Here is a 13,358-nt window from a genome sequence, read left to right as displayed (position 1 = left end):
ACAGAAACCACTTACTGTGTAGTGTGTTTAAAACTAAGTTTGTTATGTTGTCAGTGAGTGGAGCTGGAGTGACAGTGGCGGGGCCAGGGGGGGGCTCCAAGAGCAGCTTGTCTCTGCCATTGGTAGTGGGGGGTGGCGGGGCGTCTGGGGATGAGGACCCTACGACAGCAGCCGCCACTCACAGTGACCAGAGCACCAGTGAGGACAGCAGTCTTACAGACAGCGACAGGTAACTCAAACACTAGTAATTACTTGTATTTTATTTCTGTCCTGTATTGTATGTAGTGATGTGTTGGTTCCAAAAGATGGTCCTCGGTTCCAACGATTCTTGGGGAAATAACCAGGAGAGAGAACAGTTGGAAATTGTTGGTTCTTCAGTCCGACGGTTCCCTCAACTACTTAACATTTTTTTGTCCTTAAAAAGATTAGTTGTATATTGTTATAAATCAAACATCTTTAATGTAAAACTGTAAACTGCCCACTACAACTAACTGTATCACAACAAAAACAGTCAGTAAGAGACGAAAGAAAATTGTAGTAGCTTGTACGGTGTTACTCCTGATATAAGTGTTAATGATATCATATACAGTAAAACCTAGTATATCCTATATAGATAGGAACAGGGTCATAACGGATAAATGAATTACCGGATGAACCGATTTTACCGATGTTTGAGATGTACATAAAAAAAACGCCATTAGAAAGTCTCTGCAATACCCGCAATACAGGAGTCCAGGAGTGTGTTGTTGTTGTGTTTCCTTTGCAAAGGCGTTCTTAGTATTTTTTTTTTTTTTTTTTACTGCAACCGGGAACCGAGAACTTGTTTTTGGCCAAGAACCGAACTGTTTAAAAATGGATGGAACCGACACATCACTAATTGTATGTGTTCATGGTGAGACAATTGCAAGTGTTTAACAGGGAAAATATGAAATTTTACATTGAGGTATCTTGAAATTACGGCTTACGATTCATCTTAACATTGTTTCGTCTTCATTCATCTCTCTGTAACACTCATTTAAGTATTATTGACTATTGTTCTATTGTGCATATGTTTTTCGTTTTCTCATATTTATGTTTTTAACCTTTACTGTTAAACAGAACTCTAATCGGTGACGTCCAAGACGAGTGTTTAAGTGATGGAGTTTCTCCTCCAGATGAAATGGCAAACCCCCTGCCGGCTCCGGTAAGAATATTGTTATAGTTTTCATGTTTTTTTTTTAACTAAAACCTTGCTACGGTTTGATATAAAAAAAACATAATGAACTGTTTACAGCTTCTTTGGTCTCCTGTGTCAGGTTTAATTTGCCATTGTAGCCTACAAATTATGCAAATTATGCTCTTGCTACTGACTTTAATTCAGACACAACTGACTTTTGACCCAGGTTATCATTTATAATATTATTTTTGACCTTCCGACACCTACTTTCCCCTCTGTATTTTGTTTCAGAAAAAAAACTAAGTATTTTTTCCTGAAGTATAAAAAGGAATTTTGGAAACACATCCTGGTCTGCATATGGTCTATATCAGACATTGTTGTCTCATTGTCAGTCATTATAGTTATGTTTGTTTAGTTTTCAAACCAAGTTGTCCTTGATGAACTGTTGTCACACAATCCTGACAAATTATAAATCTATTTCAACAGTTGCTGTTATCAATATGGCTTTGATGATTTAACTAATCCCCCACACCTCTAGACTAGTTGATAATCCGTAATCTCTTACAGGAGTCTCCAGGGAGTGGTGGGGGAGGGGGGCAGGATGCAGGATATGTAAGCTCCGAGTGTAGTCTAGTGTGTAGTCACCATTCCTCTTGCTGTCCTGCGTTGGACGAGTTTACAGCCTTCGGTCTTTACGTTGCGGCCGAACTGCGTAAAATAACTGACCCACTAACTCTGGCCACAGCCAAACACAATATTAGTGATGTCATTTACCGAGCATCCGTTGGTGGTTTGAATGGCATGCCTTCTTTCCTCTAACGGCATGATGATGTGAATGTCGTCTTAATATAAATACTTGTTATTTCAGGTTTTTATTTAAATTTTTGTTGTTAAAATTTTGTAATTTTAGGTAGGCCTACTGACTTTGATTGACTATTGATTGAAGTAGTCATCGAATTGCCATTTTAAAGCTAGTTTCGGAGTAAAAATTACCATTGTTGAATTGAGCCTTCTACTTGTGATTCATATAAAATACACAAACCTTTTTTTGTTTAATTTCTTCTATCTTCTACAGTCCATGCTGTATGCATTTTTCTTATTTTTTTGTAAGGGAACCGACCAAAGCCTAGTCTTGTTGTAACTTAACCCTTTTGGTTAGCAAGATTTATAGCCCAATGATAAATAGCATCAATGTTCAGAATTTTCCCTCTTGGTCAAATCAGCAACCTTCTAATTTGAAGGCAAGCACTCGGCTACCCAGACAATAGGCTTAAATGGTTAACCAGTCCAAACTGATTGCACAACTTATTGTAAACTTTAGCTTCTTTTACATCACATCTTCTAGCTATGTATCAAAACTTACTTAGGGCCTACTTACTGCCGTAGCTATATCAAAACTAAGGGAGAAAAAATCATTTTTACAGTAACACAGTGTGCGAATGGCTCATTCAATTGTGTTCTATTACTTGAATAAAAATTGGCTACAGCTTGTCCATATAGATGAGATGTGTACTCACTAACATCCAAAAGTTAGCGGTACAAGAAAATAAATTATTAAGGTTTTGTTCCAGTTTAATTTGTTTGTGTAACTTGGTAACATCTGCCCCAAAACAAGGAATGAAGCAACCTAACTTGAGTTATGATCCCCTCCCCCCATCAAGGTTTAGTAATTCTGTTCAAATAAATATGTTTTCAGACACAAAACGTGATTGGGTTTCTTTGCGTGTGAACATTATTTTCCATACATAGTTGATATTGACTTTTTCATTCAAACTTAAATTGTTTTGTCTGATTAAATTTTGTCAGTGTTTGAGCAGATTCTAAAATTCCAATTTAAATTTGTCTATTCTTTTACGTGTAGTTTTGCTATTTCTATTAGTGTTGATGTATGTTAAAAGAGATATATTTTTGTAATATTTTGTCTATGAATAAAATTAGTTTCCTCAGTTTCTGAGTTTCATTGTGTTAAATTATAATAGATCCTCATACAAATCACTGATTTGTTTATTAAACAAATTTTTAAATTGGTAAAAATAATGGTAATATGGTATTCAATAATTAGTATTAAATATTTTTTTTTTTTATTTGGAATAGTTAATATTTAATCATCAACAGATATTATATTCTTTTGTTTTCTGTGTTTGTTGAAAATTCTCAAAAAGTTGCCTGAGATGTAAAATATATACTATTAGAAACATGTTAACACTTATGTCAAAGGTTTGGAAAAAACATATGACAAAAGCTAAAAACAAAGATGCAACTAAATGTGCCGGGCCAATTCATTTTGCAATTTTCAAGATCATACCTTCCACTACATTGGATAGCTGTTTTTTGAAAAGGGTGATTTAAAACTTAATTTGTACTTCCGATTAAATCTTTGAACATTTTAATTTTCTACTCCAACTCAAGGTCAAATTGATAACCCAAAAACTTACCATTCTGAAGTTTGGTTTACTTGTTCTTCCAATAGGGTTGTGGGAACCAATACAATGTGTGATGTAGAATCAAAATTTCTCTTAGGATCAAAACTAAAATGATATTTTATGTTAGCAGGAGGAAAATTGGGATGAAGATGTATCTAGTCAGCCGCGGCCCAAGCAGTACACATACTTCAGGGCTGTGTCGTACAAAAGTCGAGGCAAAAAAAGTAAGTTCAGCAAAATCTGGTTTGGTAGCCTAAACTAAGCATGATTCTATCAATTATTTGAGTTCCAACAGATATAACAGATTTAAGACTAACACAACCAAACACAGCAATGTATATTGATATTGAGATTAGGATCTTGTTATCACTCATACGCTATGTTTGGAGCACTAGCTAGCAAGTAACATAGCCACTTCGCATCTTGTCGTGGTGTTTCCGGACCAATTATTTGACAAATAAAAAGGTTAAAATATCTGTTATCGCATTGACGTCTAACTTTGTACTCAAACTTTGCATTTAGGCGCGAACACGATTGTCAGATTCATATACGAAGTAATCTTGCCCGAAGAGTTGTGTCAAAGGTGTAGAAACAAAAATTTAACATAGCCATTGGGTTTGTTAGCCAGCACTAACTTATTAAATTAAATTTATATTAAAAATAAAGTCATAGGCCTATAATTTTTTTTACAACTTATGTATTTTAATCTTACTTTAATGCTAAGTTGGTGGATGTAGCATTTATAGACAAAGAACCGCTGTACATTATGTCAAAATTTTATTTTTTAAATTATATTTCCTGATAACCAGAAAACTTCTAAACTCCAGATATTGCCAAATTTTGGGGACTCTACTGTATACAAAAACCAATGTATTTCTAGATTTGAAGTAACATTCACTCTTTACATCCACACTGCATATTACTGTATTGTTTGTGTTCTTTGGCGTTATTTATAGAAAAGTAATACATATTGACAAATGACATTAGAAATACTGTTTTTAACATTTACTAACAGTTATTCTTCTGCAGTTTTGAAGGTGTCAGTCGACAAGCGGATGTCCATTGATTCCCTCAAGACCCGACTGGAGCCGTTCTTGGGAGTGTCGGCAACGTGTTTCAAACTTTACCGCAACACAGGCAACTCAGAGTATGAGACACCGCGTGTGCGACAGTGTGACTCTCTCAGTAGTCTGCACAACAAGGACCAGCTGCGCGTGCAGCTTGGCCGGCAACTGTCTAGTGACGAACACAAAGTGCAGGTCTACCTGCTCACGCTCAACACTCCTCAGGTAAACAAGTCAAAACTTCTCCTACCACAATTCCCATATTCTGAATGTGTATATTAAATTAAAAGGTGATTTTTCAGATGTACATTGAAAATAACAAAGTAATTTTTGTGGGAGAATGATTCTAATGCACATGAACGTCCCGCTTATGACGCTAAATGATTTTACGGGCTTTTTATATTTCAGTTATATTTAGGGTGTCCACAGCTCTCTGACATTCCCAATCTCCTATTTAAGACTCTAACATTTCAGTTGAGTCTCAAATGTTCCTCAAAGCCCACAAAATTGTATAAAGTGTCCTCAATGTTTATTGGTAACACATTGTATCTTTTAATTTTTTACCCAGGAATAAGTTGTCTCAATCACTAGACAATTGTATGATGATCTGTGTACGGTTTTTTACAGCTTGAGTATGATAAAGAGGTTACTGTAAAAATTAAAGTGGAGTGGTGCTTTCAACTAATCTTATTCACTATTAACTGTGAAAGCAACCTTTATATTCAAGTCAATGAACCTATATCTTTTGTCAGATGAGAACAGTGTGTTTGTAGTGATGTGGAAATATTTCATTAAACTTTCCTGTACATAGGTAAATATCCTCAAATTTATTTTCCCAAAAATTGTCTTCCAGGCGCTGTATACACCCTGTTGTTTTACGTACCAAATTGTTTGGACAAAATTTGTATGCTATATTGTTGCAGGCAATTTGAATGACACTTTTTCTACCTCAAGTAGAGCTATAGTAGGTCCTTTTTCTATGGACCATCAAATAAATGATTAGGTCACAACATGAGAAAAGCGATTCTATCATTCTATTTATAATTAAAACTAAAATTAAAATTTAATTTACTTGGTTCCCAGAATCACCGTTAAAGTCATGTGATTCATATTTTTTCAATCCTGAAATTACAGAAAAAGTCATTTGTTAAAATTTGGCCTAAGTAAAAGCTCATTTGATTTTAATTTAAATTATTTCAGAAGGAGTTTTTGCAACATTAACTATGTGTTAGCCAGTCAAAGTAAACTACTACTGTTAGATTGTTGTGATAGAGTGATTGGTAGGTTGGATGTTGCAGCCTGTTAAGTACCTGTGTGAGTGGATCGTAGCCAAAGGTGGAACTGTCGGCCAGTCCAAGAAAGAACTTATCGAATACCTGAACAAAGTTCAAAATCTCAATCTGGAATATAACAGGTTAGTTATTGAGAATAGTAAACTTTTAGTTAGTCATGTAAGCAGCCTACAATTACATTTGTATTCACTAACTCATAAATTAGTTGAATTATATCACTTAGTTTTGCAATAACTGTAGTGTCATTCAAATTATAAATCCAGTAAATTAATCTTGTATGCATATGATATAACCTTGTAAGTTATTTATTATTTCTTGGAACCAGGGTTTTAATTTGCCCTAAGCTCATAAAAACCGACCAGGATTAATCTAATTATTTTTTATTGTTGTTAATGGCTTTTTTTTCAAAATATAAGTATGTTTTGAAAGAAAAATGGATTTTTGAAATGTTAAATGTTAAAATACCCAACTTATCTTTTTAAACAAAAAACTTGGCATTAGGCCTTAATTATTTTGTTTAAAATAACTGGTATACATTACACCGCTCACATTCTCTTTGATAGAGACGTATTCTTAACTGTTCAATAATTCACATTTATAAATCCGAATTTGTTATTACTTTTCAGGTGTCGACTGAGGAAAAAGAACTGGAAGTGTGTTGGGAGAGTGTACCAGGACAGCCAGATCTGGGTGGATGACATAACTTTGTACAGCAACGGAGACATCATTCTACAAGTAAGTCTATGTCATAAAGGATAGCACAGATAGCAAGTTAAACCCCAACAAATTCAAAGCTCCTTACTACAGTGTGTGGATAAATCAAATTCTTTCATTTTTTATATGATTCCTTTACAAAAATATCTCTCGATGTTTAAACAAATGTTTATCACTGTACATGATCCTTATTTTGTACAGAAGCTAGATGAAGACGAGGTAGTGACTGCGGATTCGCAGGTGTGTCTGTTTGTGCGACATTGGCATCCGTCCACGCTCACACTCGACCCCTTCGAGGAAATAGTACTGAACAGCTTCTCCGTTGAAGAGCTTAAAGAGAAGGTAGTTTGTTATATAGTTTTAAGTTTAATGCTACTAATCTTTCTGGACTATTTCCTGGTTTTAATATACGAGATTATAAGTGCTTCACTTTATAATGAGGTCTTGTCTGGCAAAATACTTTTTTTTTTGTCACTCTAAAATGAGAGTGCTTTCCTTGCAGAAGAGTAAATCTCAATTGGCTTGGCAGTAAAGTGACACATAAGATGCCATAAGAATCTTTTTCCAATTGATTCTGAAATAGTTGAGACCATCTTTCCTGTCACATAATGTTAAAATCATTGGAGAATAGTTACATGTCCCAAAGTCGGCCAAAGTGTCTTTATTTTTTCTAATCACTTACACTTTTTTTTATGTTACACTTCAGAACGTTGTAGTTTGTAATAGAAGAGTTTTGTCTTTGTTTCCAATTCCCTAGGTAGTCCTCTCTTCTCATCAATTGTTGTACAATTGTCATGACAGAATACTCATGTTCTCTCTCTAGTTGTCACAGAGGAGCAATATCCCGTTGGAGCAGGTGGAGTTTGCTAAGCCGTCTGGGTTCTTCCCTTGCGACATGTCAGTGTTGAGTATTCAAGACATTGACTGGAACCCCAAGGTCACATCACTGGAGGGATGGCCCTTGCAGATCAGTGATGACGGTGGAGTTATCTTCTACAGGTAATGTCATGACCCTGAATTAATTAAACTATGAGGGGATTCAGAAAGTAAGGAACACTTAGGTATTATGCCACTAGGTGCATATCAATCACAAATTTTCAAGTACACAACATTCATACACATAATGCAAAATTGTTTGCAACAGCAATGTGATGATTTCAAACAAAAAGGTCAAGGAAACTTGTGAAAATTCTGTTTTTGCTATTCTTTATTGTCTTAGACTACTGAGCCTCAGGACAGGATGACTACTTTGATTAGTCAAAACTATTTTCCCAAACTGTAGTACTCAGAGGCCATTGGGGTGGTATGTGGTGATGTTATTAGTACGAGTATTTCCATGTCGGAGATCTCCAACTTTATGTCAGAATCCTCTAATTTATTAGGCATGCCAGTAAAAGAGAATAGGGAAAACATTACTTTAGCAACATCTTGGATAGCATAAATGCAGCTAAATACACTAATGTTTTACTAAAAATTAAGGTAAATATACTCCTATACTGAAGTTTGTGTCTGGTTACAGGGACAGCACGGAGGAGCTGAAAGCCCTGACGCCTGAGGAGCGAAGTGAATTGACGACTAAGGAGACACAGCGACTAAGTGGCTCCAACTCAACCGTCTCCTCGTACAGCCCGCGCAAGGAGCGGCCACTCAAAATCTACCTAGAGCGGCGGCCGCAGTTTGTTGTCGAAGCTGATGTGGACTGAGCGAATAGGCTACTTTACTAAATCGTATTTTTACTCCTTTTGCTTGATTTCACTCATCTCCATACCATATATCGTCCGAGTGTAACCGCAGGCCTATATCGAATGTGAGTGTGAACGGCCTATTCAGTTTGACGCTTCCGTTTATCTTCTGTTGTAAATCAGGATTTTCTACTTTTATATACTGTAACATCGTTTGTTGTAGTATGAGCCAGTAATTATTTTATTTATTTGTAAATATTTATGTTATTCGATATTTAATGAGTGATTCAGACTGGAACCGGAAACCAAACTGTTAAGATTTTTTAAATGGTTTCATTGTTTTACTACTATTATATTATATACAAGTTAACTTACGATGTAATTTTAACTTTCTTAGTTGACAGTTCTGTGTACTTAAAATTATTTATGAGTTTCAAAAACTCTACTATTTATACCTCAACTGTTCCTTGTTGAGTGTTTGTGTTGTAGAAAGACTTTTTACAAAAACACATTGTTTAATACAAAATAATATTATTAAGTTTATCGTGTTCCTCAACAAAAATAATCTCCTGTGTGCAATTACATCGCAAGTGGTTGTTTTTAGGTTAAATTATGTAACCATACTTTTCTTTACAGATCAAGCATTTTGTTTTTACAGTCGATTTTTGGTGCATTTCAGTAAGATAATTTACTTCAAAAATCATAAGGCTTTGTTTTTCTATGATTCTTAGATGTTTGATTAAATTCTAAAATGCTTTTGTGATGCCAGACGAGTTTTAGTCAATGTTTATTTTGTTTTGTAATTACATTGGTTGTTGAAGAAATGTTTGTTGTGTGCGAGTCAGTTTTATAGGTGAATCATCCATTGTACATTTCACAGCATCGTAAATAATCAACAGTATTTTGTAGTTTACATTTCCTATAGTATGTCCAAGGGGCTAAGATACCACACTATTTATCATTACTTCATTATCCATAAAATTTTACACATTTTACCTTCTTTAAATTTTTATTGATTAATTGTCATAGGTTTCTTTTTATAGAAGGCGGAATATTTCAAAATGTTATTGAAAAATAATTTATCAAAATTTATAATAATCCATATAGTTTTTAATCATGTATTTTTGGAGTTTAGATACTTCAATATCAAACCCATTGTGGTACATGTTTGACTAATAGAGACAATTGAAAAAATCTCCAAATTAAAAAGTTAAATATGTTTCTTTCACATTCCTCCGAAATGTTTGATGATTGCACTAAAGAGAGGTGATGTAATGAGTTTCAGGCTAGCAATATAAAAATATTATTTAAAACGGTGCAGATTTTATTGGTTTAAAATGTTAAAATGTATTAGGTTTTAGAGACCTGTGGTAATATTATTCTGCCATATTGATAATGGACCATTTCTTGACTTAAACTAGCTTTCAACTTGAACTTCCATTTATGTTAGGTGATATATTATCGATTTCCTAAAGTGACAATACTACCCGTGAGTGTGCTGTTATTTTGTTTTGAGTTAGTAGGTTGTGGTATCCGCCCTAGTTACCAAACTGCTCTCACCGTGTATCATACACTTATCATATGTATATAATCAATCGTACAAAAGCAGTGTTGTATGCCTTACGGATTATATTTACGTTCTGTTGCGGTCGTGGTGCTTTATGGTAAATACGTCTCAAGGTATTTTCTAATATGAACATTTTGTAACATATCTGAGCGGGCGGTGACTACCGCATGCCCTTTGTCCGAGGCAAAGGATTAAAATATTTATATTTTATATACAAATTAGTGTTATTGTAAATATCGGTAAGTTGATCAAAACGACATGGCAAGATGATTGTTGTTGAGTTTGTATCAATTGTAAAATTTAATTTAAAACTGATTCTGATACTGCAACTACAACATGTAAAATAGTAATGCATTTTGAAAAACTTTTTGCAGTTTCAATAAAAAAAATATTATTATTATATATTAATTTTTCATAACCTTGCAACATTCATAGTGTATTAGTTAGTAAAACTGGTTAATACGCATGTTTTCACTTTAAGTCTGTCTTGGCCATTCAAATATATTTGTAAGAGTCATTTGCTTTTGTTTTACCGAATTTCCCAGGAAATAAGCTATTGTAAGCTTATTGTTGTTGTTTAAAAAATTAAATTATTGTAGTATGCTTGAATTATATAGAGAAATTGTTACTAAATTTGTCAAATTAAATTATTTTATACTAAGTTATTATTAACCTTTTACTGAAAATACACACTTTATTTTCTTCCTTTTAGCAGCCAACCTAAGTACTCTCTCTAATAGGTATCTAATGTTAGGTATTCAAATAGCGAATAAATCTGACATTATTGAATGCTGCAGCATTTATAAACTGTTTTCAGTTTTTATAATTTTTGTAAAAACTGATTTTCTTCATTCCCAACTAAGTTTATCTTGTCATGTCGTGTACGTACGGCTAAGTTCCAGTGGCGTAAGATGCAATGTTAACGTTAATGCCTCGTTAACCTGTTTATTGTGGTTTTCTGCAAATAAACATGCTATTCAGTATTCTTGTTTTACATTTTCCCTTGTGTAATTAATTACCTATTAGCCTTGGGATACTGAGGTAACATAACAGAAATAAAAGTAGTAAGTGGAAGTTTTGCTATTTTAATCTCCGATAAACTTACATCAAAGATTTGGAGCTCAAAGAATTAAAATAAGTAGAGAACATTATATTAGCTGCTAGCCGAGTTCAAAAATAATCATCCAAACAACCTCACGATTGAGCGAGTTGCAGCTCGGCAAATTTCTTTCTGATGCTGCTTTTGTATTTGCCATGCTAGTGTGTCAAGGTGTAGAACATTATTAACCTGAATATCAAAATTATTATAATACTTTTTCCCTTTCTTAACTGCCTTTTTTATAAATAGCATGAACCGTAATACCTACTTTTTGGATTTGTAGGATCAAAAATTGCATATTTTATATCTTATTATTTATTTAGTTACAAAATCTTTACAACAAAATAATAAACTATACAAATATAATTTACAAAAATGCAACATTATTTACAAACTTGAAGTGTACAACTATTATATACATATTAACAGTAACAATAAATTAAAATAAAGGAAGTATAAACTTTCATATTACATTTAGCTTAAAATATTTGTAAGAGTTAACAATAAATAAAATTATAACAGGTTACCTTGACGTCCACAATTCCTAAGGAGGATTTTCAACAATACTGAGGAATTGTGGACGTCAAGGTATGTAACCTGTTATAATTGATTACCAATTCTGTAGGGCTTCAACATGAATAAATAAATAAAAAGATAATTTTGTATAGGTACAACAGGTACCTATCTATTTCGGTTTTGAATTATATAAATAAACTGAGGAACAAATATAAGCCACGAATTGGTTAGGGTAATACATTGGCAATTATTAAAACAACTTTTTTGTACATAAAAGTTTTACAAAAATACCCAAAATCAACTAACTTGGCCAAATCCATTTGATTAATTGGAGCAAGATGTAATTTAAATTTCTTTGAAATCCAAACAAATAAACTGGTTCAGGATGTTGTTATTTAGTTTTATTTATATATTGATATTTTTCCTAGGTCCTAACGGGTTTCAAACCACTTTAAAACTGACCTATTTAATACATTAAATCACTATTTAAAAATCAATCAATAAATAATTAATTTGTGTTTAACAACTAGCACCCTTCAAATTGGTCTTTTTTTATAAAAAGATTGCTATTTATTTATAAATTTCTAGATTGAATGTATTACAAAATAAACGTTTAGTCTGTGTGGTTTTTCATAACTTTGCAGCAGCAAAGTTAACATATTCATTTTGTAAACCTGATTACAAACACTGTAGATCTCGCTTATCCAACCTGAATCAGTTGCGATCAGGTAATACAAAAAACAACTAGAATCATTGAAATCATGATCAAAAGTTTTTCATTTCAACCTGATTTAGGCTTTAAATTTATTTTCTATTGAATAAATTTAATCTTTTCTATTTTCAAATTGTATAATCGAGACTACTGTAGGTAGTAGAAATAGAAAATGTAACACAACAATAGAGACATAATATTCTATCACTCACACATTATACATAGTCAGATGGCACAGGTAAAGACTCGGTGATGGCAGCTAGAGTGGCGGGAGGACGGGGGTCCCAGTGCCCCGTCTGGCTCCCCACCGCCTCGTAAGTCCTATCACTGTTACTAAGGTCACTGTAGTACGCACTGCTGGGTGCCGAGGACTCACTGACGTATCCAGTGTTCTGGTACGCCGGTCGGTCGAGTTCTGCGTACAAAGCCTCGTCCAATGTGTAGTGGTTGACTGCTGGCACCGTGGGAGGATGCAGGGGAGGCGTGTACGGGGCTCGTCTTGTCAGCCATCCCCAGGCCCCCTGTCTGCCCCCCGGACCCCCTAGAGGGACCATCTCCTTGTCCTCTAGCTGGGGGGATTGGGGACTCGTGGGATCTACCCTTCTCCTCCGCCTGAAGCAGCTGAACCCTGCAATCAAAGTTTTAGTTAGGAATTTTTACTTAATTGGTAAATTTAAAAAAAAATATAATAAGGAATCCTTTAAAATTCCTGTATCAACTTATTTCATACATTTGATTTCAAACCATAAAAGTGTAACTTGTAATGTAACTTGAATTAATAAGTCCAAGATATTTTATCTTTAAAACTTCAGAACTGAAACTTCATAGGTGAAGATAATTGTAAATTAACATGCGCCCCACGTTTTTCGTTTTAAATCTTACAAGTATTTATTCTCTTAACATACTTTTAAATTATTTTCTACTTTTTAGTGTGTTTAAAAACGTGGCATTTTTGAAAAGTATTTTTATTTATAAATAATTTATATGTATGGTGGACACGCAAGCCACTAACATGTGTGGTTTTCGTGTGCAATGAAATCTACTATAACCCTGTCAACTTTCACCGGAGCTATTCACTGTTTATTTTAGGTGATCTCTTCCAAAAAGCTCTCTCATATACAGCTCTTCACCAG

The 13,358-nt window shown here is 33.9% G+C and overlaps 2 protein-coding genes across 8 annotated transcripts in view; one reads left to right on the top strand and one right to left on the bottom strand.

The window, feature by feature from the left end:
• The window catches only part of LOC128993779 (ubiquitin carboxyl-terminal hydrolase 47), a 44,897-nt gene extending 34,016 nt beyond the window's left edge, over window positions 1-10,881 (top strand). For 4 of the 7 annotated variants that reach the window (XM_054417765.1, XM_054417766.1, XM_054417764.1 and 1 more), the window contains 10 exons: window positions 55-229; window positions 1,099-1,183; window positions 1,724-1,768; window positions 3,707-3,803; window positions 4,609-4,868; window positions 5,942-6,057; window positions 6,562-6,670; window positions 6,851-6,991; window positions 7,473-7,648; window positions 8,169-10,881. In XM_054417765.1, the coding sequence (XP_054273740.1) occupies window positions 55-229; window positions 1,099-1,183; window positions 1,724-1,768; window positions 3,707-3,803; window positions 4,609-4,868; window positions 5,942-6,057; window positions 6,562-6,670; window positions 6,851-6,991; window positions 7,473-7,648; window positions 8,169-8,352 (1,388 nt within the window). In that variant the 3' untranslated portion in view covers window positions 8,353-10,881. The remainder of the gene's footprint in view (window positions 1-54; window positions 230-1,098; window positions 1,184-1,723; window positions 1,769-3,706; window positions 3,804-4,608; window positions 4,869-5,941; window positions 6,058-6,561; window positions 6,671-6,850; window positions 6,992-7,472; window positions 7,649-8,168) is intronic. The other 3 variants (XM_054417763.1, XM_054417768.1, XM_054417767.1) reach the window with 3 other exon arrangements.
• A 521-nt stretch (window positions 10,882-11,402) lies between these two features.
• Window positions 11,403-13,358, bottom strand: part of LOC128995043 (uncharacterized) — a 63,389-nt gene continuing 61,433 nt past the window's right edge. The window contains exon 5 of the mRNA XM_054419916.1: window positions 11,403-12,853. Within this exon, the coding sequence (XP_054275891.1) occupies window positions 12,441-12,853 (413 nt within the window). The 3' untranslated portion in view covers window positions 11,403-12,440. The remainder of the gene's footprint in view (window positions 12,854-13,358) is intronic.

The sequence above is a fragment of the Macrosteles quadrilineatus genome, unplaced genomic scaffold (genome assembly GCF_028750875.1).
Source record: "Macrosteles quadrilineatus isolate MER2022 unplaced genomic scaffold, UCM_ALF_1.0 Scaffold_5__1_contigs__length_97177068, whole genome shotgun sequence".
NCBI classification, from domain to species: Eukaryota; Metazoa; Arthropoda; class Insecta; order Hemiptera; family Cicadellidae; genus Macrosteles; species Macrosteles quadrilineatus.
Note: the sequence above shows the minus strand (reverse complement) of the source record. Positions and strands in the feature narration are given on the sequence as shown.